Below are 26,451 nucleotides of genomic sequence, written 5' to 3'. Positions count from 1 at the left end.
TGCTAATCTGTCCCTGGATGGCACTCAGAGGACAGTACAGTGACCACCCACATTATCCAGTTCGCCGGCTAGCACCCACTGACTTACTATGCTGCTGTGGCCAATCAGGATTCCATGGGAATTTTTTTATCTCAAACCCCCACAAACCCACCTGCTCGTCTGCTTTGTCTTTAAAGTAACAAACTTACTCGGCTACCAACATGGCGCCAGCCAATCAGGATCTCTCCCACCATTCCATATAGGAAGAGAAACTAGGGTCACTTGTAACTACCCCCGCCACCCAAACACTGCCTCGGAGAGTAAAGCCTGCCACCACCAATGCCTTTTACAACTGAAAGCTATTTTTTAGGCCTCTTAGGAATGACCTGAACAATTTCACAAGGTGTTTTTGCACCAATCACATTCTCTCATTCTTTATCACAAATATGTGCATTGATTTTTATCCCCCCGATTGTGTTTTCTCTGTGTTATCGCTTCCAGGGATACGCTATTAATCATCAGAACCCTAACTACAGAATCACTTAATGAAACAGATTCAGCCACATGAAGTTCAGGTCAAGAGCTGCATTCACACATTAGAATCTATCTTATAATTTTAATGTTCAATAAATTATCTCTGTAAAAAGTGTGATGGCACTGTGTCATAAGAATCCTTCAATAAAGCTTACAGTTTCTATTTTATTCATAGGATGAATGAACATTATAATAGTTTCCTTGTATGAAAGCTGTACAGACCAACAGAGGTGGGTAGTTGAGATTCAGAGAGTAAAAGTCCAGACCAAGATTTTGTTTCAGAAAACCAGTTGAGTATAAAGAGTCACAGTCACAGAGTACTCAACTGGTTGGTTGAAACAAAATCTTGGTCTGGACTTTTACTCTCTGGAACTGAATTACCCACCTCTGTAATCCAAAAAGATCCCACCCAACAGAATATGGCTCTTTGGCAACGCGGCGCTGGAACTCTGCTATGGAGGTCATTGTGTAATGCTTCATCAGGACCACTCTTTGGTTGTGAGAATAACAGCATGGAAACGCAGGCGTCTACATGTACATGCCGAGCATGAGAGACCTTTCCGCCTCTCGGAACGGCAGAAATGGACTGGCTTGCTTTCATAGTGTGTGGTTCTCCCAGCAGAATAATTAGCCACTTCTCTCTCGGGAGTCCGTAGGAGGAGATTAAGCGGGTCTATGCCAGCGGAATCGGTACCAGGACCGGCGTGACGGCGAGCCGCAAATGCCGTTCCTATTAGATCGTGAATCTTAACGTGGAGGTTGTGCTATTTGGAGTTGACTGTAGGCAGAATCTCTCTTACTTTTTTTTATGCGTACCCACACACAGACACAAACACACACACAGGTTTGTAATTATGTCTTTGTGGGGACTCTCCATTCATTTCTATGGGGAAAACTCTAGTCCCAACATGACGACTTTAACCCCTACCCAGCCCTAACCTTGAGCAAAAGTAACCAAACTAAATACGAGATTTTCGGCATTTATAGTTTTTTGATTGATGTCACAGATCTTTGTGGGGACCTGAAAAATGGTCCGCAAAATGTAATATAAACCCTACCCACACGCACACACACGCACACACACACACACACACACACACACAGAACACTCTCCTCTCCCCGTCAAAGAGGGAAAGCTATTCAGAATTAATTAAAGAAACCAGACCGTCATCTGATAATCCCAACTGCCCGACCATGCAGACAGAGCAGCTTTGCCCCCCCCCTTCCCCCATTCCGCTGACTGACTGAATTCCCTTCTTCTTTTTCTCTCCCTCCTCTCACTCCTGCCCCCACCTTCCCTGTCTCCTTTCCACCTTTCGCCCATGTTTTTATTCCCAAAAAGCAAAACTCTCACGGTTCACTTCTACCTTCTCAGCAGAGAGTGAGTAATAATGTTGTATTTTCATCTTTCTCTTGCCGGCCTTCATCAATCTACTTCCCACCAGAAGCCTGCATAAGTTATTAATTTTCAATAAAGCCCCATTTCAAATTACTTTAATGATAATCTTTTTTAAATATATGGTTTTGTAACCAGCATAGTTCATAACCAGTGCGAGGTATGATGCATGAAATACATTATATAATAACTTTTTGTTGTTGAGTATAATTACAAATGTAGTGGAATGCAAAGTATGTTTTTTATTTCTTACTATGCTGCTTTGAATAGTCTTGTTAATCTCTTCATAGTCCCTTATGTTGTGCAATCCAGTGCTAAAAGAGGCTTCCTGTTTATTTTACCCATTTTCTTCTAATGATGCATTAGCAAACTAAAACAAGGTTACACTGCCTGGCTGAACCACCATGGGTGGCATTGGTTGGATACTGGCAGTGGTGTGCGATTCTGCAGGTGTGATCAGAAGGTCATTGGTTTAAATCCCAAAGCCAGTAGCCTGATGTCACTTGATTTGGGACCAAAGCATCAGCTAAATGCATGTACAGTTAGACACTGATATTAATTGAGGGAAAACTATGTAGTTTAATTTGGTGTAAATACTTCCATTTTAAGAGGAATTATACATGAATGGCCTTTGCAGGGACGCGACAGAAAAACAAAACCAGGTTCTGTGGCACCTGGTTTAATGGTGCCAAAGGGGGCTGTGGCCGTTCACTAATGTTATATGGTGTGTGTGTGTGTGTGTGTGTGTGTCTGCGTGCGTGTGTTTTGTGTGTGTGTGAGTGTGTGTGTGTGCGTGTGTGTGTGTGTGTGTGCATTGAATTTAGATGGTAAACAGGGGTGGATCAAAGGGGTGGCCAGGGGTGTTCATGCCCCCCCCAATATATATGTGATCATAAAAATGAAATATGGAGCATTATATTCCGTGAACCAGGACTGGTCCACCTGTCGATCAGTGGTGTGCCTCCAGTTTCATTGCCAGATGATTAATGGATGATGCTCACAATCGTGAGAAAGTACAAGCACTCACACCCCCGGTTGCCAAAGCATATTGAGAAGGACATGGTTGGCAAAATATTACCCCATTGCCACCCCAGTAAAATCACTGGGTCTAGTCTGGCCACCCCATTGCACGAGGTCTGGCCATGTCCCAGCTAAACATAGATCACTTAGGTACCCACCTATCTTCCATAGCCACTTATCCAGTCACGGTGGGCCCAGAAGCCCAGGGCATGGGACAACCTGGACGGGATTGTGGGAAATTTAGAGTCTCCTATTCACCTAACCACAGAATTACACACTAAGTCCCTCACAGTGCCCTGCTAACTAACTACATTATTTTTAAACGACTGACAAGCAAATGTAGGTAAATGCTGACACTCATTTTGTTGCCACCCTGCTCTGTCACGCCCCCTGCAGGCTGTCCCCAGCATACAACACTCCTTTCCCTCTGAATCTAATAAGACTTTTGTTTTTGGTTTTCTTTTTGGGTGTAAGAGGCCTTTTCGGCAACAAAGGGGAGCAGATCTATCCGGGGCGGTTAAAGCTCAGAATTACATCCCGGAGGCCTTTGGATAGCAGCAGCCGCTGTGGGGGGGGGGGGGGGAAGGGAGGGCATAATGAGAATCCGCTTTAAGTCTAATACCTTGAGCCAGTGACCCCCACTGTAGGTAATGGCCAGCAAAGCCTCAGCTGGTCAGGGTGAGATCTTCTCACACACAAAAGCCCAGCACTGCTGAATGTAGAGGCAAAGCATTATCAGAGCAGGCAAGGCAAATTAAAGGTCCTTATCGTCACTCACAAAGGCGCGGGGCTCTCATTGCTGCAGCACAGCTGAAGCGGGGGCAGTAGATAACTCTCCACCCCCCCCCCCCCAACAATAGCACTGTGTACCCCTCTATCACTTCCATTCCTTTTTCACCTTATCATTCGATTCGGCCAGACCTCTGAGGGCAGGTCGAGCACGCAGCTCTGCAGATCACTAATATCACGGGATGCAAAGCTTCCGCTTGGGCTGCGAGAACCTGCATATTTCCTTACTGCAGACAAATCCAGTAAAATGAAGCACAGAAATAGTGTCGGGGTGTAGAACACAATCACTAGGGGTGCATCTAACATTAGTGATGGAGGCACGGTCCCCACAACCATGTGGCAATCATGGACTGATTGGCTTCCACCTGGGGAGCACATTATTAACGTCAGGGTGCTTTGCACATTTACGCATCCCTGTTCAGCCGGGTCTGCTCATACACCTTAGCATAAATATTATAAGGATATGAATAACATCGCATTAAGCATACATGTTTGAGTTGTGTATCGTTCCGGGCATACGGCCACTCAGAGAACAGCTATTTCAGTTAAATGGATTACAGAACATTTTTGCTTGTGTGGTGACTCTCTGAAATGTGTCATGGGGATGTTGCAGATTCATGGGACTACATCAGGGAGGCTGTAGAGGGGCAATGGGACTGCTGCCATGCTAATCTCCAGGGGACCGAGCAGATCGCCTACTATAACCGAAGCGAGGAAACAGAAAGTCATAACCAGCGCTGGGTAAACTTTCACTATGAAAGTAAACTAGCCTCCCTCAGATCTGGGTCTAGTCTGCAGACAGACAAAAAAAAACACAGTGGCGGCTGACAGATCTGTCACATGTTCATCTGTAAAACACGCCTTCACAAAACCCAAAAAGCAGAGCAGAGCATAAACAGACTGTGTGTGAAGAGCAATTTTCACATTTAAATCCCCCAAACCTACTGCATGCTGTCCTTTGATGTCAGGCACTGTTTAAAAAGACCCACATCCACCACTCACCTTCCCATCCGGGGTGGGGAGGTGTTACGCTGGGCTGGCAGCTGGCACCCTAAGCAGCAGCAGTCTGTCCATAGGGCTTTTTTTGGTTTTCCTTACAAAAACAAACGCAGTGCATTCTGGGAACAATGTTTAAAAAGCTGATTCAGGGACAGGTTCGGTAACCAGTGAACTGTTTATAGCTGTTACATCTCACAAACTGTGTGAAGCAGACAAAATAAAATAGCCTGATTTTCTTTTCAGTAGGCACTTCCATATTGTTTTGCCTTTCAGTGTCCATTGTTTTATACACACACACACACACACATTTAAACATTAATACATGCATTTGAATGCTCTGATTTCTTAACATGGATTCAGAAAGCAGAAGATGGAGATGTATTGTATCGGTAAGATGGAGATGTATTTTATCGGTGGGAAAATGAAATGTTCACTCGACATCCTGCTTTTTATACATGAAATGGGGGGGGTGCATTGAGAGGCAGGGTGATGAACCGCTGTCCTCATTCTGTCTGTGGAGCTGCAGAGGGGTGGGCATGCAGGCTGCTCTGCGTGATCGGGGGGGGTTCCTTCTCCAGCCTCCATGCTCTGCCAGCACGGCCTGCACCTGTTGTTACTTCACAGGACTGAGAGGGCACGCTCACCTCCACAGCCCCTCCCCAGGCTGGAAAAGCAACACCTGCCCTGCATTTAAAGGGCCAGTACCACTAATAAAATCCTGGCGGTAATAAAATCCACCCATGTCCGATTGGCCTTGATTAGCAAAGGCCGGCTGAGGGGAAGCTGCAGATGGTGATCCGGGGGATTAAACGGCGGCCGTGCAGACAGGAACGCTCCCGCCCCAGTGTCCCTCAGGCTGTGGATGCCGCTTGGCATGTGGGTCATGGCACGAGGGCCCCCACCGAACCCGGGAGAAAAGGCAGCGGCACGGCCGGCAGGGATCACAGCCCCATGCGCGTCTGGTGAGAGTGTGCATCCGCGAGACAGCCCTCCCCCTCCCGGCACACGAAAGGGACCGTCTCCGGTAAGCAGCTCGGCTAATCGGCGAGCTTAATGGCCCTCATTCTTTACCTTGTCTGGACCGAGTGGTTGTGAATTAGATGATTGGGAGTGTTTGGGGGCCAGAATGGGCGGAAGAGGAGGAATGGGTGGTGGTGGGGGGGGGGGGGGGGGGAAACGGGATTAGCCACTAACACCCAGCTGCCCAGCCAGTCACATAATAGATGAGGTGCTGAATCATTCAGTTTTGCAGCATTAAATAGTCCCAAAGATAGATGAACACCAGAGCAAGAGGAGCTTCTCAGGGCATGGAGCAGATGCTTAATAAGCCCCCAATCAGTCGGGGGGGGGGGGGCTTTGCTAGAGAACCGGGCGAAATGTTCCTACAATGTTACTTTAACGTTTTTAATGAGCTCGAGGGCGATTTCCACAATCAGCACCTTAATTCAGCTCATTGTGAAGATTAAAACCTTTAACGGGATGCTAGCTAAGCTTGTTGACGGCGAGGAATGGGTTGGCCATTCAGTCATGCGGATAGCTTGGTAGAGCGTTCGCTGTGTTTGCCAGGGAACTGTCTGCATGCCAATTTAACAGCACCACCTGACCTTGTGCGTTCACCCGAGTAAGTGATGCTGAAGGTGTAGCAGCTCCTTTTTGTAGGGAAAGCGTACATCTGCTGCAGTAAATCACTGTCTTTTCCCAGTAAAGTAAATAAGAAATCACAAAGCATGAAACATAGCGATGTCCACCATGGAGATATGAGGGGGGAAGCTTCTAAACAAACCCCAGACCTCTCCATGATTAAAAGACACACCTCACAGGCCACTAGTCTGATGGGAACACCATCGGCCCAGCAACCGCCACTGATATCTCACCAAGAAAGGCAAAGGAAACACAGCCATATGTAGAAGAAACCAGGTAAATACCATGCATCCATCTTCCAGGTACCTAGCTTGGACCAGTACTGTCCCAGTCAGTAGAGGGTATAAGGAGGGGGACAGCAGGGACTGGGGGTGCATATCCACTGCAGGACACACAACGGGCGATTGGGACGCCCAGTATCCAGAGGAAACCCATGCAAGACATGAAGCGGAGAAACCTTCATGCATTATGTGCACAAAGCTTCAAAACCCCCAGGTTTCAAACAAAGGACTCATCCTAAAGCAGCTTTTTCAGGCATGAACTTCTAATTAAATGGGAATTCACAAACACGAAATGTAAATGTAGTACAGGACAGGGTCAAAATAAACACCATCATTTATTCTGTTCATGCTCCCATGTGGCATTTACCTGCCCTGTGAATTTTAATTTATAATGTTAAAAGTGTGCCATCAACAAAAATCCAATTATTCGCTTTTAAATGGAAACGAGGTGATAAAGAATCCCTCTAGGATCACAGGCAGAGGGAGGGATTATCTTAACCTCATGCGATATTGGAAAGTTCGAGCTATTGCCGTGCGAGTTGTGGCTCTCTGGGGTGATGTACACGTCTGCCTTCTGCTCCCGGCCCCTGAGATCAGGGGTCTCTTCACACCGGTCGCCTTTTTGACAGACAGCTGACTCTCGGAATCGTCCCAGAAAAGCAGAACAAGGACTGCCACTGCCAGGCAGCTTGCTGACGGATGCTGTAATGTCCATGAGTAGATGGAATCGGATGGTCGCATTGTAGCAGATGTTCCTTCCGCAGTACCGCATAGGAGGAGCGTTTGAAACCACCTCACCCTCCGAATTTTCTAGGTCTCAATGAATCCGCCAAACAGGATTGGCTCGAGATGAAGAACGCCAAGGTTATGTAGTGTTTGGTTCCACCTGGGCTGCTCCCACATGGGGGGCTGGGATTCACAGATGCAAAATCTGTGCAGGTTATGTAACCAGTGTCATATAATGAATGCTTCAGAACAGCTCATTTGTTTTATACCAGGACGCTGTTGAATTCGCAAATCTGATTGGTCATAAGGGTGTTGATTAATTTTCTACGCACGCAGTGCCAGCCTGGAGAATCACCGTAGTAAATCAATGCACGATTATAATCTTTAATTCTAACTAACAGTATTTAAAATTCAGGACACAGAACACAATTTAAAATAATTGGAAACTAAGCAAATTTTTTAATTAGTGGGAAAAAGTACTGATTTATACTAATCAATGCGTTTTTGGTTCATAAACGTAAAAATTATGTGTTTAGGTACAAACATTTTAGTCACATGTGTAATGGCCTCTGTTCGGTTTCAGGTGTTTCTTTGCTTCTACAGCTGTGTCTAAAATGTATAATGCACAGTTTGTCATGCATTAACCCTGTCTTAATGTAAATGTACATCTACGCATTTTATTGCTAAATTTTCCGATTGCAAGGATAGGACTGGATAGAATATACAGTACAGTCGTACCTCAGAACTCGAATTTAATCCATTCATAACTCGGGTTCGAATCCTAAAACAGTTTGAGTTTTGATTGAATTTTCCCCATATGAAATAATGGAAAACCTATTAATTGGTTCCCGGCCCCAAAAAATTACACCTAAATATGTTTTTTTTTTTTAGCATTTAAACACAAAATGTACAAGATAAAACAAGAAAAGTATATACTAAACACATCTAAGCACATTTATGCCTACCAATAAAAGATTAACCTGAAAAAAAAATTAGCAGTATTAATTTTTTGCAAATACTGCACCAACACTGTACGCCGTGTGTAACATTTTTTCCTTAACGGCTTCCAAAATGATAAAGAATGTACCCCAACACTACCCCAAGCCATGCCCCAACACTGCGCCAACACTATACTATGTCATGCAGTCCATTGTTTATTTTTATTATTACTCTGTATTCGTTAATTTGTTCGTAAACTGCAAACTTTTAGGTTGTAACATTTGTAACTTTTTCGTGAGCAATGGCTACCAAAATGAAGTACAGTGTATTACCTGATATTTTCAATAAAAAAGTATTATCACTAACAAACGATGCTATCACAGCAAATGTGTGGCTGAGACTGAAGCATTACCCTTATCTGAGAGACGTGCCGCATGACTCATTTCTCCGCACATACAAGTTATCTTAGGTCGGCGTTAACGGTTTGACTTCTGAGATTTAGACCAAGTTCTAGGTCATTTTTTTTCAAACTGGTTGGTTCAACTTTTAAGAAATTCGAATTCTAATGAGTTTGAGTACAGAGGTACCACTGTATATAAATACATATAGATTGTAATTGTGCTTTTCAGTATGTTGTACTATTATTTTTTCTTTTGTTAACATGTCCTGGCATCTGTCTTTGCAACCACACAAAGTCAGGAACGAAGAATTATGGCATTCCTTTTGTGACATGTCTTAATTCACTTGTGTTTGTTGTTTACTTCAGCTAGCTTTACCACACAATGATTCCCTGCACCGTGTGGTCTATCTGGCCTGCTTATCTTTTCATGAGGCTAGTCTTCAAACAACTCCCTACTCAAACGTTCAGATAGGCATCTTTCCTAGGATCTCCAAGAAATGATCGATTTACTCTCTGCCCATGGAAATGATAGTGATCTGAGAATGCCTGGAATACAGATGTGTCGTCATTGAACACCCCGAAAAATAAGCCTGCATATATGCTAATGAAAGGTATTTTCAATTAAAGGCATTTACTCAAAGTTATGAATAGTGTGCATTTAAATAATTAATTTTAAACCAGGTATTGCAAATCAAATAACAAACAAATTAACCCTATGTCTGTTAATGTTCACATGATCTGTTGTCAACTACCATGATAATTAATCATTTGGCTATTAAGGTAAAGACATTTCCATGTATTAAAATAAAACAGAATAAAATCAATGTTTTATTAAATGTCAGCTATGAGTCTTCTGTAGTATAAATTACATTGTGCCTCTAGATTTAATTGAATCTGTGAAAACTGAATTTCATATGTATATTATTTTTGAAGCTCCATGTAATCTCATTTTGGTGAATGAGGCAAAAAGAAAGAAAGAGAAAGAAAGAAAAAGAATGAAAGAAAGAAAGAAAGAAAGAAAGAAAGAAAGAAAGAAAGAAAAAGATGCCATCAGGGCTGACCCCCCATCCAGGGTTGTTCCCTGCCTCGTGCCCGTTGCTTCCGGGATAGGCTCCACACCCCCCGCGACCCAGTAGGATAAGCGGGTTGGACAATGGATGGATGGATGGATGGATGGCATCAGTGGATCTTCATATTCCACTTGCCTGCACTGACCTAGAAGCTCCTGGAAGCTTTGCAGACAAAATAAATGGGCGTATGTGAAACTTATTGTGCAGCAGGTCCATCGTGGATGTCCTTGATATAATTACTGGTAAATCATTTCTACTGTGATTAGTAATGGTCACCACTGTGTTTGTGGACCCTCAATATTTGTTGTGTTTACATGATTCACTTGTATCTTATGATTCTGGCTGAATATCATAGGCCATTGACTAAACTGTTTTTGACTCTGAATATGTGTAGAACATTGATGCTCAGAAGATTCTGATGACCTTGGATGCCATGAATATACTGAATCTGGCTTTTCAGAAGTTTGCTTTATAGACCAGACTAAAAAAATATCAAATTCAGGTAACAGATAAATAGATTCAGGTATCTAATTAAATACATTGCATAAATAATTGCACAAAACAGCAGGAAATTCTTCCAAAGTAATGTTTGTACGGCTCCATGATAGGCAGTAGATGTGGGTTCCAGTGTATTGCTGTAAAACTGATGTCGGATGTGATAATCAGTGATAGCATACCTGTCTGAATTAAAAGTAATTCTGTGTAAACCATTCAGAGATCAAAGGCAAGAATATGGTTTCACCTTCTGGAATCTTCTTTAAAACTTAATAAAACCTTATGCATCTTCATGTGTTTCTTGAAATTTGCATTTGGGTAAAAACACAAATCATTTCAGTGTTAAGACACCCAGAACATCCAAGAAAAAAGAGCCATGTGTAATCTGTGTGTATTTACTGTAGAGGCAGAATCTATTTTTTAGTCTGAAATTTGCTTTGGCTGCTTATATGCACACGTGTCGTTCAGAATCTCAGCAGATTCGCTTATTTATTTAAAGATTGTGTGCCCTTCTACAGTTAAAAAGCATACATTAGATCCATCAACACCCAGCTAATCTGCTCACTACGTTTCCACACTGTTCATAGTTACATTCTATCATATCTTTTTTTTTTCCTACATCCCCGACAAATTCTGAATTCCAGCTTGCCTTGCAAAACAAATGTCGCTGACAACTCTCAGAGCATAATTAGTGGTGTTTCATAAGGCATAAGATCCCTCTTCCATCATGGAAACGACATTGTCAAGGGCAGATTACTGTTATCACTAGCACAATTTATCATGACCAGCGGGCTACGCAGAAAGGTTAACTTGCGACAAGATACAATGAGGCTGTGGTTCCTGTAATCCGCACCTGTACCACTTCAGAGTGGATCGAGCAGTATAAATGGAATCTTTCCGTGAACATGATATACTGTACGTTAAACCTGCATTAAGTTGGATGTTAAATATCTTCTCTGACCTAATCTGTATGCTAGTCCACTTCCGGTCGGCCTGTGCAACCCTCTGGCATTATCCAAACTGAACAGGACTTAAAAATCTCTCTTTTGCGGAGATTTGATCACCCTCCATGTAACAACATAGTCATTTTACCTTGCCTGTATTTTTTATTTTCAAAAAAAATTCCAATTTAATCATAATAGACAACATCTAGATACAAACATTTATTTTACGGGAAGGTCTTCTTTTACAGCCATAAACAAGCACTACCTCCGATAACGTCCTCATTCTTGACCTATAAGAAGCAAAAATGAAATAGATTTATATCATAGATGTATATTGTCATAGATATATATCACAAAGAACTCTGTTCTTCTTGCTCTCGCTCGAGCAGAGCATGCAGGTAACGGTGACGTTAAAGCGCCGCAAGCGCTAGAAGCTGCCTCGCTCTGAGATCTACAGTTCGTCGCGCGACGACCATCCATAATCAGCGGACGGGGAACGTGCGGCTCGCGCCCGGAGCGCTTTCCCGACGCGCGGCCCCGCCCACCCTCTGCGCAGCACGGGCGGCGCGTCCCCACCCCCCCGGGCTGTGTTAGACAGCACGTGTCGCTGAACTCAGGGGTTACCTTCCCACGTAATTATGGAGGGAATGGAGGTAATATCAGAGAAGGAAAAAAATGTGTTCCAGTCCAAGAAGCAAGAAACACCATGAAAACAAGTCGGTTTTGAATTCTCCATTATTGCAAATGTTGATATGATTTTGTATTTTACTATAGTATTTCATTATGCCTTTACAGCTGGACAAATACTTTATTTGCTTTCTCACAGAAGGGGCCTTTAATGTTAGTGCTGGTTGTTAGATAAAATTAATGTTTTGGAAAATGGCGTAAACACTTTAATAAATGTCATTAAAATATGTTTTCTGATTACATTAAAATTATAATAGAAATTTGAGTCTTGCTATTTCATCGTGATATTATTTATCTGTGAGACAGATGCACTTATTTTGGGTGCTCTACATGGAAAGAAAAAATCTCATTTGTATGTCTGGATATATTTTTTTAATTCAGCATTCAGTGCGAGCGCCTTGAACAAGCTCCGAAATCATTAGGCCTCCCACCGTCTCAAACGCAAACCTATGCTCGCAGACCCAGGTCCTTAAAGGGGAATTTCAAAATGTGGTTCAAAGTCAAAAAATGCCAGTTTCATATAACCATTTCATATTACAATTAGGATTTAAAAACATTTAAATGACTGTGGCATGTACATCAAATAATAGGAGAACGAACATAACATTTTCTCTAAACCGTAAATAGACAGGTGGAGAATTCGCTTCTGCCCTGGAGGCTCCTGTGATATGGTTGAATACTTCCATGTATTCATTAAGGCTGAGGAAGTATGTATGAATATGCAAATTATAAAAAGTCAAGACACCTTGCAAGATGGGGGCGTACACTGACAAAAGCGAGCACAACTAGGAGACAATCAAAGCTACTTTACACACGATGCAGCGCTTTCTGAAACACTATCTACCCCAGGAACCGAAAGACAGGGCGGATTTGGGTCGATTAGCGTAATGATTAATCCAATAACTGACTCTAGGGATCAGGCGGTCGGGATGAACTGAGAACTGAGCCTCCGGTGTTAAGGAGAAATAAAGCCAGAGCGGCAGGCGCCCGGTTGTTTAGCCCTGGGTTTGCTGCTGTTTGTGCAGCTGCAATTCAAAAGAACGATCGGCAAAGCTAAAAGACATCTCAAATGCCGCATTTTATACGTAGTGGCTGAAGCCCGATACCTATATGGTAAGTTCAGGGACAGGAAGGGTTGTGGGTTCGATCCCCAGCCAAATCATACAAAATCCCAGCGCTTCCGTACCTTTCAGCACTCGGCAGTGCAGTAGGCCTATAAAGGGAAAAATCTTATTGGGAAAAACCGTTGGAAGCCGTTAGACTTTCAATCGCTTATCCAGTACAGGGTTGGGGGGGATTTTTGTTATACATTGGTGTATATAAAGAAATTTCACTAGTGTGAAAAGCCAATTCAATGCAACTGTGTTGACATGTACGATAATCCGTTAGGACAGATCAGTTTAGCTAATCTGACACGACTTCAATTTTTCTGGCGTACGACGGGGAGTCCTATCTTAGCGGTGTATTAACACGATGAAAGAGGCAATGAAATCAGTTTAATGCGTTTTAAATCGATGGAGGTGACAGTGAGATGTGTGTGAAACCTTCAGCCGTCGGAAGATGACGAATCTAAGCATAAAGCTTCGCCGCTGTCTGCTTTACTGCGGCATAAACACGAAGATAACTGTATTCCGATATGCCAGTGATTTGCCTCCATCAGCAGGGTAAAAACTGGCGTATTTTTAGGGCTTAGCTGGTCAAATAACGGGCCTTATTCCAGGGACAAGTTGTGCCAACGACTGCAAACCATCTTTCTCAAACTTTCCGTGAGTGAGACTGGTTTCCAACGTGTTTCCCCTTGCTACACAAGTCCAATTCGTAGCTGATTATCCATGCATGTTTCATAACTAGCATATCCAATTGCGATCGCTGTGCACTGGAGTTTATTTCGGAATGCAAATAGCAGAGCAGAAGATTTAGCATAACACACATCAAGATGCGATGACTTCTCCAGTGTTTTGTAGTCTATGTATAAGCCTAAACTACAATTCCAGTACTACAAAGCACTGGACAAACATTATCAGATTGAGTAATTTATGAGAGGAGGTTTAAAATAGACAGTAATTACACAATTGTTGGATCCTGTTGACTGGGTCAAAGTCGTTTTATGAAAAACGTATAATTATACAGTTTTGGCAGTTTGGTTCTGTGGTTGAATCTCACCGGTAGACACGAATGCAGACTACGGCTTTTCATCGAGCACACCTCTGGCATCTGTGCGGTTCTATGATACCATCTAGTGGAGGAAATGATTTTTATGATAGAACTTTAAATCAGAGAATCCTCCAGAGCTCCGTCTTCTCGCCCTTCAAACATTATAGCAATTTTAAAAAAATTATAAAAAATGTTAATACCGAAACGATAGCAAATGCAGCGTATGGATTACCGAGACAAAAGATTGTCTTTTTGCAATAAACACCAAGTCTCCTGGGTGTGACCCAGTCCCACAAGTCATGTTTAACCCAGGGGATTACCAGATAAAGGCGACATAGACGGGCAGGTTCAGCGGAATGGAGCTGGTCACGCACGAGAGCCGTAGGCTGGAAATGACCTATGGTCTGCAGTTCTGAGGACGGGTCTTAACATTCAGCCATTGCTCTTGCAGTCTGTAACAATGATGCCACGGATGGCATACTCAACACCACAGACGGTACAGATGATTTACTATTAAGGAACACCTTTCACCTGACATAATTGATAAATTATGTCTTGATTTCCTCTCTGTTCACTTAACAAGTCCGTCATTAAAAAATGTGATTCGTTGTGAAAAATACAATTGCTCTGCGGTCAGTAAGTGCGTTTTTAACTTCTTAAGTTTGTCCTTAACACTTTTCACAGTACTACATCATCACAGTGTTTTCATCCGACAGAGCAACACCTTATTACCAACAGCATGTCATCAAACTATCCACCCGAGGCTGATTCATTTGCTTTTGTCATGATTGCATTTTCAATTGCAGGACCATTCTTAAAACACACGTGCACCCACCAGCAGAAGCAGAGTGACGCTAGAGACACAAGGAAATTACTAGGAGCCAATCAGATTGGTGAATAGCAACATGAATTGCCAGTAAGAATTTGATTGTATTATGACATAATTATAGTCAAAATTCAAAATGTTACGTGCAACAAATACATTGGAATACTTACTCATTCAGCAACACCCAACAGAATAACAACTAGCAGCGTACAAATTAATTAGCAAAAGGCAGCAGACATTCCATGATGCCTCAAAAAGAAACATTACACATTGAAATTCAAATAAAATGCAGACTCAGGTAAAATTGCAGGAATCCATATTTAGCTATTGATGATGCAAAAAAATCAGGGGGAAGAAACTGTTCTTAAATGTGGTAGTCAGCAACCACACGCTGTGAAACCTCCAGGGGTGGAAACAGCTCATGCCCAGGGTGGTTCAGGTCCCAAAATATGCTTTTTCAGGGAGTGTTCAATGTATATATGGTCAATGGATGGCAGTTTGATCTTTGATGATGTTTCTGACTGAACTCATAACCTTCTGTTTGGTCGTAGTATACCCTAATACACTGTCATTGGTATTCTGGTAGAAATGCACAACTCTTTTTCTCAGAATGTGAAGGTCTTGAAGTCTTTATTAAGGACTGATCCAGTTTTCTTGCTCCACTTCAGCCTCTCAGACATCTGGAGAGCAAGGACCATGAAGTTGCTGAGATACTCTTGGAATGCCACCTATGACAATCTGAGTGAATCCTGCAACGGCTTCCATCTTTGATTCATTGATTATTTGTATTTAAATAACAGGCCCACTTACGCAGAGTCAAACTGCCACTAATGTTCTAAAAGTGAATCTGGTTTCTTCAGACATTCATTCAGCATACTTACCAATGTGTTTGGTTAAAATTCTGTTTGTGGTTTCACTATGTATTTGCTTTACTGGTTGTGTAAACATCTCTGAGCACACGTCAGCCATGTTAAACATTAATATCAGCATGACCTACTTAAAAATCAGACTGCCACTGTGATCAGAAACTTCAAAAGCCTTCTTTGTGTAACATGAGTGTTCAAGCCGCAAAGGCTCCATTGCCGAGTTCACTGAAATGGTGCTGTTGAGAAACAGGCTATCACCATCACAAATGTCAGCTCAAATCGGAAGTATGTTGCTTTCGGTGGAAACCTGTTCCCCATCCTTACCTCAAAGTTAGTCATTAAAGTCAAAAGGAATAAATTCACACAAGGGGAAGATTATACTCTAATTTTAATTGGGCTTTACAAACTTTCTCTTTCTGGGCTCACTGCACTTCAAACGGTGTCCCCTGCTCCCCCATGAAAACCGTTGCTGCAGTGTTTCTATACAAAAGCTTGCAATACCTTTGTTGGTTGAAGGAGAAGGGTGAAAGGGAAGCCTCATTTTCAGCAAATTAAATTGACCTTGTGGTGTCCTGCAAGCTGACCTGCAGCATTTAATGGATTATGCTTGGCGTATATGCCTAAAACATGATACACTTATTAAACTGTCAAGAGCAGTGAGCAAAGTACTGTTCAAAGGTCCAACAGCTCTGCCCTGCAGCAAGACTTGGCACAAAAGAAGCTTTTCACAAACAACTCAATGCCTGAGGCTCATCACCATACCAGCGCTCTCCTGCAGCATTCACAGTAAGCTTAAACCAAATATGGCGACTGGGAACTAAGTTTGGTGTCTTTGACATTTTTTTTCCAGAACAAAAATGAAGGGAAGAAAAGAGCAAAGTATTTTGCCTCGCATTATTCCCAGCATACAAAAGTCAAAAACTTGGCTGGGTTGCATTTCTCGAAATGCACCATGCAGATAAGTCTCTAGCAAAACAATGAAAGCTTTCAAAAGCCAATCACAACCTCCCACATATCATCTGACTGACAAACCAGAAGCTTTCGTAAGAGACAGACTAGCAAACCACAGTCAACTTGAGTTGGGAGTTCCAGGGCCCTGACTTCCAATAAATCATTCCTTGTCTTTAACTGGCAGGGACAATCTAACATGGCTTTTAGCTGTAAAGTGTGTAAGATCACAGTTTTTAAAGTAGGCCTAACATTCACAGGAGTCTTATCAAACCTTGTTATTAAATGTTTAAAAATCAAACACAGGACGGATGTTGGCATTCTGCAGTATGGATATATGGAAAATGAAAGCCTAAAGAATGAAGAGTTTGTAAAAAAAAACTAAATATGACATCTGGCTGAAATATGTATTACATGTCCACAAAATTAAAATGACCAGCTTTTTTCCCCTGTTCAGTTGCAGATAACACAAAGCATAGGGCAGAGAAAAGTAATCTCATTTTGATAAAAAAAAAAAAGCCTCACTGAATAGAAAAAATATCACCAGCATGATAACTGATTAAAAATGAGCCAAAACATCCCAAGAAACCTGCAGACTTATTTAACAGTCAGTCTGTTCTCTCGCTGGCACCATTAACGAGATGTAACAGACGGAGATGATGGGTGTGTTCTCCTAACGTGCTGACAGAGTGCTGGCTCATCTGCACTGGGGACCTCCATGTCACACAAACGGGAGCCCACAATCCTCACAAAGCCTCACTATGATAGGCAAGGTGCTGCTCAGCTCTTGAACATTCTGGAACACTCCCTACTCCACTAGAAAAAAAATAACATGAAGGGTCAACTTTGGTCGGGACATGACCCTCTTGATCCACCCCAGGTGGTGTGTTACAGTCTTGGTCTTGGGCAGGACAGGGACCACATTGCTTTATTATCATTTCAGCCAAAAAAGTTAAATGTGTCAGCCTGGCAGAAAGTAGGCTTAAAAGATGGAAAGGACAACAAAAAATACTGTTAGTACAGATTAATTATGGTAAATTAAAACTGGGATACAACTAACGGAAAAACAAATTTGTTCACTGAAATAATACGGACTTCTCGTGGTTCAGTAAAAACAAGAAAAATAAGCAGCCATGTGACAGCCATGCTACATCCATGCTACGCCCTCTTGTGGCCCTGCTCTCGCGCAGACCCAGCGGTGGCCATCATCGTCGTCCCACAGCGTCACCGCTCTCCCGGCTGCCTGTCCTCCATGGTCTCAGCGGTGTTCCAGCCGCCTCACTTGGCCACCTCGTCCTCAATGACCACGATTTCCACGCTGTGCAGCTGCTCCTGATGCTCCAGCTCTTCCATCTCTGCGTGTACGACCAGCCCGGCATCCGTCTCCGCCCCACCCACCATCGCCATTCCTCCGTGCAGCACCATCTCGCCTTCTTCATCGATCTCGGCTCCACCCACCACTTCCATCCCGCCCTGCAGCACCACCCCGCCCTCTTCATTGCCCTCAGTCCCACCCACAATCTCGATCCCACCCTGCAGTACCACTCCACCCTCCTCCTCCGCCTCAGCCCCATCCATCACCTCCATCTCGGCCTGGACTACCACAGCAGCCTCGCCACCCAGCCGCAAACCCACCACCCCCGTGGCGTGGTCGCTTGGCGCCGGGTCAATCTCGATGACAGTGGTGTGTGCTTGTGCCTCCTCCTCTCCCCCGACACCCTCCTGCACCAGCAGAGCACCCCCCACCATCTCCCCATCGGCAGACCCGCCCTGCTGGTCCTCACCATTGCCCGCCTCTGCCTCCTGAGCCAGGTGCACGATCTCCACAGGCCCAAGCTGGCCCTGGTTGGCCATGGCGGCAGCACTGAGCAGCGTCAGGCTGGAGGAGGGGTGGAGGGTGACGGAGTCCGCCTTGGTGTGCCCTGCGCCCATGGCATAGCGGGTGACGAGCTGCGTGCCGGCGGGCAGCTGGCCCAGCGTGGTCACAGGCAGCCCAGCGATGCTGAATGACTGGCCTGCGGAGCTCATGGTGATGGGGGAGAGCACGGTGATCTGGTGCACCTGCTGCTGGCTAGGGGACACGCTGAGCACGCTGGTGGAGGCAGGCCGCTGCAGCCGGGGCCGTTTGGGAGCCGGGGGCTTGGAGGAGCCAGCGAGCGGCACAAGGGCCACGCTGGGCTGGGAGCGGGGCCGCCAGTCCTGCGCCTGCTTCTTCTGCTCCTCCAGCTGGCGCTCCAGTTCTGTCATAGGGAAGCCGTCAAGGTCAAAATTCCCAGCCTGCTGTGTTTTGTGTGCGTGGCACCACCCAGCCCGGGAAGCTCACCCACTAATGTGCTGTGGAGCAGCTCCTGGTTCTGGCCTGCCTGGCTCCTCCGGTTCTGCAGGGCTCGCTTCACACAGTCCAGCAGCCCAAACATCTGGGCCAGGCTGTGGAGCACGGCAGCATCTGGGACAGAGTCTGTTGGGGTCAGTCCACCTACTTGTGACTTGACTACTGCCTCCACTTCAACCAGTTACCTGCTCTGCTTCTCTGGTCTGTGATGCCAAACGTAACACTAATACTAATACTTACTAATTAACAAATACCATTGAAATCCCCCACATATACATATAGTTTTCTGTAAAAGCAAGGTGTCTTTTTGGGTTATTATCCATGTTTTCAAAATGTTCATTGTCACCCCCTAGTGGTAGAATAGCAGTAACATTTTAAGTTATGCACTGCCCTATTCAAAGGCACAGCGATTAATGCAAATCAAATTTCTTTTAACAAAAGTTAAATTACTGGGCATTCACATGCAAAGTTCAAAGCACTGGAACAGAACTCTTTTTAAGATGTTTTCTTATGTCTATGTCTCATTTCATTGTTTGTTTTTAATTAATTACCATTTCAATTGTTTCATATAAAAAGTACACAGGAAAGCACATGCTTTCTGTAGTCTATGGAGTGCTGGGCACAACTCTAATGTAGAAATATGACATCCATAGCGCAAGTTTTTCCTTAATATCTTTCACAAAAAAAAGTATTTTCAAATGTAGACTTTTTGTATCCATAAGTCTCATGTTAGAAATATACTGCTTTCTACAACAGTCCTATAAAAATCTGTCTGTTTTGTGACATATCCACAACATTAATAACACACTATATAATTCTAACATGTAAATTAATATATGAATACTGAGGATTTGTCTATATTCAACTCGAGAGTTTATATGAAAAAGATGCGCAAACTGACTCACTGAGACAGCTTGCCTGCACTCTGAAGCATTTTATTTGCATGGCTCATGAACACAGGGAAATAGCAGGTGGGCTCAGACCACAGCAGTCTGTGATAGGGTCAGCGATGCATGCAGCGTGATGTGTGCGGCGGGTGGCTGCCTACCGGGCTCCTGCAGCGCGGCCTGTCCGCTCCGCAGCTGCACGCCCCGCAGCAGGGCCAGCAGCTCTGTGCGGATGTTGGACACCACCTCTCCCATCAGCCCCACGTCCGCAATGCCCTTCCAGAAGTTCAGCGTCTCCTCTGGGGCAGCAGGGACAGAGACAGACTCATGGTGTTTGTATCGCGTTTTCCATTCACTGGATCTCACAACCATTTCTTCTTATAGGGGAGAATGTCTTTTTGACACTGATGAAATACTGACTCAGCTCCAAATGTTTACAGAGTGTCTTCAGTTAGTTCTGTGTGTGGCTGAGTCCACTCACCAGAGATCTCCTCAGCATCCTTCTTGCCCTCGACATCAGCTGCTGCAGTAACAGCGCCAGCCACAGAGGGGCTCCACTCCACACTGGCAGCACTTATCTCCTCTTGCCTCTCTTCTGCTGTGGCCACCTGGCTTCCGTTCCCTGCACATGCACACCAGAATGAGTCCTCAACCCAGTTCAGTGCTCTACTCCACCCTCCAGCAAAATGACAAGGACCCACTAGAACTGCAGTCCTGGGGGGGCCAGAGCCCTGCACATTTTTGGGTTTCCCCTCATTTAACACACCTGATTCAGCTCCTTGTGCTAATTACCACACAGCTTCTGAGCTGAATCATTTGTGGTGCAACAGGGAAAGAACTAAGCTACACAGGTTCCAGCCCTCCAGGACTGCAGTTTGACACCCCTGCACTAGAACAACTCACACTCTGAAACCACCAACTCTCTGGCATGCTACTGTAGGCTGTGGGTTCAAATCCCAGCTGTATATCATGCTCACCAGAGTCTGGCATATTTCCACTGACTTCCTGATTCAAAATCTTTTAGACAGGGTCCTGCTCCGTCACGTAATATTAACTCTCCTCAGGGTTCTTTTCTGACAGGATAGCCTCTAATGTCCTCTGTCAACTGAGTGTGTATGTATCAATTGCAACATACTGCATTTCTAAACCATCAGCTTGTCCGCTCTGAAAGAAAAATTCTGTAAGAGGGCAGTGACAGCTTTTCACTAATTGCTGGTTTCTGATATCCCCCCTCATGTCCAAAAAGAAGGAATTTTGGGCTATTACTATTAAATGGCAAAAGCAGCTTTGGTACTCCTCAAAATAAATGCTTACAAACATGATCCCATTCCTACGTGGGGCATGTGAGCTTCAGTGTCTGAGTCCCACCTTGAGGGGATGTGGAGGTGGGCAGGGCACTGCCCTGGGGGGGGAAGCGAGTGTTGTTGATCAGCAGGTCAAACTTAGTGCTGCGGCAGGTGTTGGTGCAAACGGTGTCATGCTGGTAAAAGTCAATCTGGCCAGAGTCCATCATCTTTCTGCAGAAAAAAGGGAGGGGGGGGGGGGTAATGCCAGAGATCACCTAACAGGAAGCAGGAAGGGGAAAACCAGGGCTTGGGACAAAGTGTGGCCTAAGGGGGGGGGGGGGGGGCACCCACAGCAAGACAAAGAGCTGTTCGCACTCATGTGCGTCAGCCAGAGAAAAGAAGGCAAGCTGACTGTCATTGATACAGCGTGTTCGTCATGCTTGGGAACAGAACTCAGGCAGCAGAAGACGCCATGAAGTTTGTGAGAAGAGTCAGCACGCAGCCACGGAGCCGAGAGACAGGACGTGACACGGCATGTTCGCAACCCGAGGTGAGGGACACAAAAATCGGGATACTGCTAGCGGAACCCGGGCTGCTCACCTGAGCATGACGCCCCCAAGCCGGATGGCCCTCTTCCAGTCCTTAAGGGTGGCTTTTCCAGCCAAGTGCACAAACTGCTTGGGGCTGATCAGCTGGTCATTGTACTGCAGGTGCAAGACACAGCAAGACCCAATGTTGTAGGGCTACAGCCAGACCTCACATACCAGCAGCCCTCCAGCACAGTGAAGCTGTCATCACCCAACATCAAACTCACAATGGATCCACTGACCTTGACACATTTAACATTGATTCCCGGGCAGACAAACTTCTTAAACAGCAGGATGGCCTTGCTGTCCCCACAGGTTATGGGGTATCCGTACTCCACTTCCCCTTCTGCAGGGACATCGTCTGGAAGATAAGACAGCCATTACCGAGATTGGCATGCATCAGCTGTAGGAACACAGAGCCCACAGACAAAGGAATGAGAGGATGTGCTTTAGCCGTGAAGCTCACTGCATGCACACACATAGAACAGTAACAACCTTGGTGTGTATCTACTGCCACAACAGCAGTTTCTGTTTCAGCGGAGTCCTCACACATCCTGTAAGGGAAGACAAACCACATTATGGACCTTTTTCATGACATGATCCCTGCATTATACAAGAAATATCTATGCTACATATTTTCTAAAAATGCTAAATATGAAAGATAAAAATTCCATCATTCCCAGCGAGTCAGATGATAAGGAAGGATGCGACACTCACATGATCAACACACAATCTACTTGAAAAAATTACTGACATCATGTTCAGTCGCAGCTTGAGAAATTCTCACACAAGTTCGTATTTGAGAGTGCAGCTGAACTGAGTATTTAGGAGGAAAGCATTAGCAAATATGAGAACATGGAACATTTATGACCCACTAACCCAAAGCATGCGTGTAGGCTAGTCAGTGTTCAGGAATACTGTCCTTTTAGCACTTGTTCTGTCAGTGACCCCAGGAGGACCCTCTCAATTACCCACTCCCAAAGCTAGAAGAGCTATAGAGTCTCTTCATCTGTGCCCTACAGCCTACTACTGATGTCGATGGCGCTTCCACGGAAAGAATATTCCTGCAGGTTAAGTATAATTTGATATTGTACGTGTTACTCACTGTAACAAATGACTGAAGAAATTGCTGTTATTCTTTTAAATATAGATGTATGAAATCACTGGGTACCATTACAAAAGACTATTCCACCAGGCGTAATGAACAACATTAATATTACAGGGACACTGTGCAGGGTTTAAAACTCCCTGGCTAACATTATTACTGAAATGATTCATTGATATAATGACAAACTGGAAATAACCATATTATGGGCACTCTGTAACATTAAGACAAAAACAAAAAATATGGAAACTATAATCATTAAGGGTATACTTCGATTTATTGTGCAAATTAGCTAAGAAGGCCACAACGGATTGGTTTCCAATTTAAAACCAATTCTTAAAGTATACAGGCAACTATTCTGCTTATTAAAGTGACTCCCTGAACTGACCAAGCAGGGAACCCTAAAGCTTTTCTGCAGTCAAAAACAAGTCTAAAAACATATTTAGTCAAAAATGGGTTACATCAATAAGAATCTTGATTAAAATAAATAAATGGTTCATGATTATGCTCATGTACAGACAGAGGGTGGACATATTTTAGATATGTTAGAAGGGCAGTTATAATGCCCTACACAATTTCAGACTTTCAGAGTGCTTTCCTTAGGTGCCGCGGCGCCTTCTGGGTGCTGTCGCCATGGCGTAAGCGCCGCTGCTCCTTACCCTTGCGTGATTGGCTGAAGCTGCAGAATAACCTGAGTCTTGGGCTTGCCGTCGTCACCCTTCACCATCACCAAGTCCCCCACTGACACGGCAAGCTCCGCGTCGGCCATTGCCAGCTCCCCGGGGTCCTGCCGGGCAGAGGCTAGTCACTGCAAGGCCACGGAGCGCATGTAACGGCTTCAAAAACGAGTACCCAGATATGGTGTGCCACACGGTGGATCCCGGTCAGGGCTGCTGCCTCAACAAGCAAAGACCTGAACACAACTACCCCCCGTATCATTTACCACTCATCAGGCTGGAAATGTTTAAAGATGGACAACCGACCTGCCCAAAAACCCTTAAGAGAACCATCACACAAGCACACAAAACTGAATAAAACACACCAAACACGCCTTAACAATCAGTTTAATATATCTGTAAGCCAGTAAATTAAACATTTAACAATATGAAATTAATGGGGCTTTCATGTTTTACTAGTTATTTTGCTATCAGGACAATAAGAACAATTATTATGGAACAAGTATAGTTCCATCTGAGAGCCGGCTTAAATGCACGGTATTAAACTCGCTGGGTGACGTTTAGCGTGCGTTTGTATAAATATCCGGTTTCAGAATCCGATAAAAAATAAGCCTGGGGCGTTTGGTGAAAAAGCTCCATTTACCCTTCCAGTCCAGAGTTTTTAATTGACTTATTCGAGAAATAGAATAAATTTTTCTACAAATAATCGTATTCTACATAGGCTTCAGGAATCAAAATTAGAATAAAGCATTTCCACTTCGTTAATCTGTAGAGCGTCGCTAATTAGAGCGCTGTTTAAAAACGGCCACATCTACTAATCCGGATTCACTGCGCACCTGTTGCATAGCAGTCACCTGATGGGTCAACGTTGAAAGACACTACTAAAGGACTAGTCTCAAAAAGCTTTGGTACCTATATTATTTGCCTTTTCCAAGTACACGTATTAATGGTACTTTTCGGACGTTATGCATGGGGTGGAATATGCAAGAATCATCGTGACTCCCTAAAACTATATTGTTTCAGAAAACTGATGCCCATTCACTTTGGTTATGAGTCGAATAATATGATAAAATTCGAAACTTTACATTTTTATTTAGATCCACGGCTAGTTAACGGGAAAGTCGCTGGTTCCACAAGATAGGTTGCTTTCATTTTGCTTGTTTCGACACCATCAACAAATTCTGTGGCGAAAATTTAATTAGCAATCAGCAAAATAAAGTAAATATAGCGCAGTATCGTAATAAGTGTGTCTTCAAATGGCTGACAATATTTATTTTATATAGTAAAACAACAGATAAGTTGTAACTTTGTACGAAAAGTTAAACCTCCCAAGTTTATTAGTAAACTTAAATATCCACTCACACGGCCCCGTCTACAGAGCTAATTCGTGTTAACTTGCCTGTGTAGCACGGAGGCTAGGAAACCCCGTTTATTTAAATACCAAACCACTTAGCCAGACACGCTAGCCGAGCAGCTACCTGGTTAGCATTCGCGTTACGCGCTTCGGCCGCCCCAAATTACTTCAGTTCCCTATAATTGGGGAGCTAATCCATCGTTTATAGTGAGAAATTCTGGAACTGATTATTTTTTTCTTTCATAATAACAAAATTACGCCCTCTCTAAACTTTAGCTTAGCATGGTCGCCGCTATTAGCCGCCCCCTCCCGGCGCGCCTGGATTCACTGTAAGGGTTGTGATGCCTAACTAGTGCTTTTAAGCGCTCTTCGCACGGCTCCACCGGCCGGCTGAGGCGGCACTCGGAGGGCTCGCTAAGAGCTCCGCCTTCGCCGCACCAACAGAGGTTAACAACGCGCCGTTCGCCCCGGTCGCTGGCGACGCACCCGCGTCGTTCTTTTTTCCCGCCCGCTTACTCGCTCGCGCTCTCCCTCCGGCTGACGTCTCGCCGTGCGGCGGCACGTACAGCAACAACAAGCAACAGCGCGTCGACGGCGACGACGGCGGCAGCGCCTGAGTTGCTGCCCTTCTCACGGACGGGCCGTTTCAACTCGAATATCGCACTGCTACCGGCGAACGTCCGAACCAGAGCTTCGCCGGGCGTTGCGTTCTCCCCCTTTTCACTCGCCAAACACAAACTAGTGGCTTGATGAACACCAAACTGGGGTTTTCTCTTACCGCTTTAGAGTTGCGAAGACATCCTTGGCGACCAGATATCTCACTGAGCATGCGTCGTGCCGCTTCGCTACACTTCCTGCAATGAAGCCAGTGATGTCTGGCGGAGAAGCTTCGACTCCTGTTGACACAAAACTAGCTTCGCACACAATCTGCAAAATTACGAGAATGGTTCTAACAAGGAAAATGTCCCATTGTCTATCCTTAGGCAATATAGCTTAAAGCAGATTAGTAATAATTATGAACTGTATAGTTTAAATCCGCTAACAAGATATGGCATGACAACCAGACTGCGATCTGCCTAAATCTGTTTACACATCATGGATAAATTGAGCAGTACATTCATTTAATAAAGACACGTGCATGTGTTTTTATACCGTGCCATCTTTGTAAATAAGGATTATTCTGATTGCATGATGTATGGTTCCAGCAGGTGGCGTCGTTTTTCAACAAAACCCGTCCAGAATGCTTAGAAAATATATTCTAATCTGTTGTTGCACTACGTTTATTGACATACCTTATTTCGACTTCTCAGCTAGACTGGTGTGCATTTATATGCATAATTGAAAACCTCTGGTCGATTGTTTTTCGAGATATGTAACGTTCATACGTTAAGGTTAAATATTAAAGGACCGCACGCTACTGAATAGAATGTAAACTGATTTTATTTGGAAAATTTGTCTGCATCGCTTTTCAAAGTCAATATAATCTTAAGCAGCCATAGGGTATACAAGGTAAGTAATTATGTACAAGA

At 44.3% G+C, this 26,451-nt stretch overlaps 1 protein-coding gene and 1 long non-coding RNA gene across 8 annotated transcripts; both read right to left on the bottom strand.

The window, feature by feature from the left end:
• Positions 1 to 11,430: 11,430 nt before the first annotated feature.
• Positions 11,431 to 14,566, bottom strand: LOC111841700 (uncharacterized). Its single transcript, XR_002837729.1, has 3 exons — positions 14,375 to 14,566; positions 14,064 to 14,136; positions 11,431 to 11,503 (listed from the first exon to the last, which is right to left on the bottom strand). It is a non-coding gene; the product is annotated as an uncharacterized lncRNA (long non-coding RNA).
• Positions 14,567 to 16,116: 1,550 nt separating this feature from the next.
• gmeb1 (glucocorticoid modulatory element binding protein 1) lies at positions 16,117 to 25,963 on the bottom strand. 7 transcript variants are annotated; one of them, XM_023807645.2, is made up of 10 exons: positions 25,701 to 25,963; positions 23,551 to 23,678; positions 22,282 to 22,340; positions 22,029 to 22,147; positions 21,800 to 21,903; positions 21,282 to 21,430; positions 20,395 to 20,535; positions 20,075 to 20,212; positions 19,018 to 19,152; positions 16,117 to 18,934 (listed from the first exon to the last, which is right to left on the bottom strand). In XM_023807645.2, exons 1-10 carry the CDS (start codon positions 25,749 to 25,751, stop codon positions 17,973 to 17,975), a joined length of 1,986 nt encoding a protein of 661 aa, XP_023663413.1. In that variant the 5' UTR covers positions 25,752 to 25,963; the 3' UTR covers positions 16,117 to 17,972. The 7 variants fall into 7 exon arrangements, with proteins under 7 accessions (XP_023663413.1, XP_023663414.1, XP_023663417.1 ...); XM_023807646.2 differs by having other exon boundaries at positions 19,018 to 19,140; positions 25,701 to 25,959; XM_023807649.2 differs by lacking the exon at positions 25,701 to 25,963 and adding an exon at positions 25,439 to 25,649.
• Between the last annotated feature and the right edge of the window lie 488 nt (positions 25,964 to 26,451).

Source organism: Paramormyrops kingsleyae, chromosome 9 (genome assembly GCF_048594095.1).
Source record: "Paramormyrops kingsleyae isolate MSU_618 chromosome 9, PKINGS_0.4, whole genome shotgun sequence".
Lineage (NCBI taxonomy): Eukaryota > Metazoa > Chordata > Actinopteri > Osteoglossiformes > Mormyridae > Paramormyrops > Paramormyrops kingsleyae.
The sequence above is the reverse complement of the archived record's forward strand: the minus strand, read 5'-3'. Positions and strand labels throughout refer to the sequence as shown.

Excerpts from the sequence above, each read along its gene's own strand:
- gmeb1 (XM_023807645.2), bottom strand. The coding sequence starts at position 25,751 with ATGCTCAGTGAGATATCTGGTCGCCAAGGATGTCTTCGCAACTCTAAA. Across the intron at positions 22,341-23,550 it reads CTTCAGCCAATCACGCAAGG|GATGTGTGAGGACTCCGCTG; the intron begins GTAAGGAGCAGC and ends CTTCCCTTACAG. Across the intron at positions 18,935-19,017 it reads GCTCCACAGCACATTAGTGG|AACTGGAGCGCCAGCTGGAG; the intron begins GTGAGCTTCCCG and ends TCCCTATGACAG.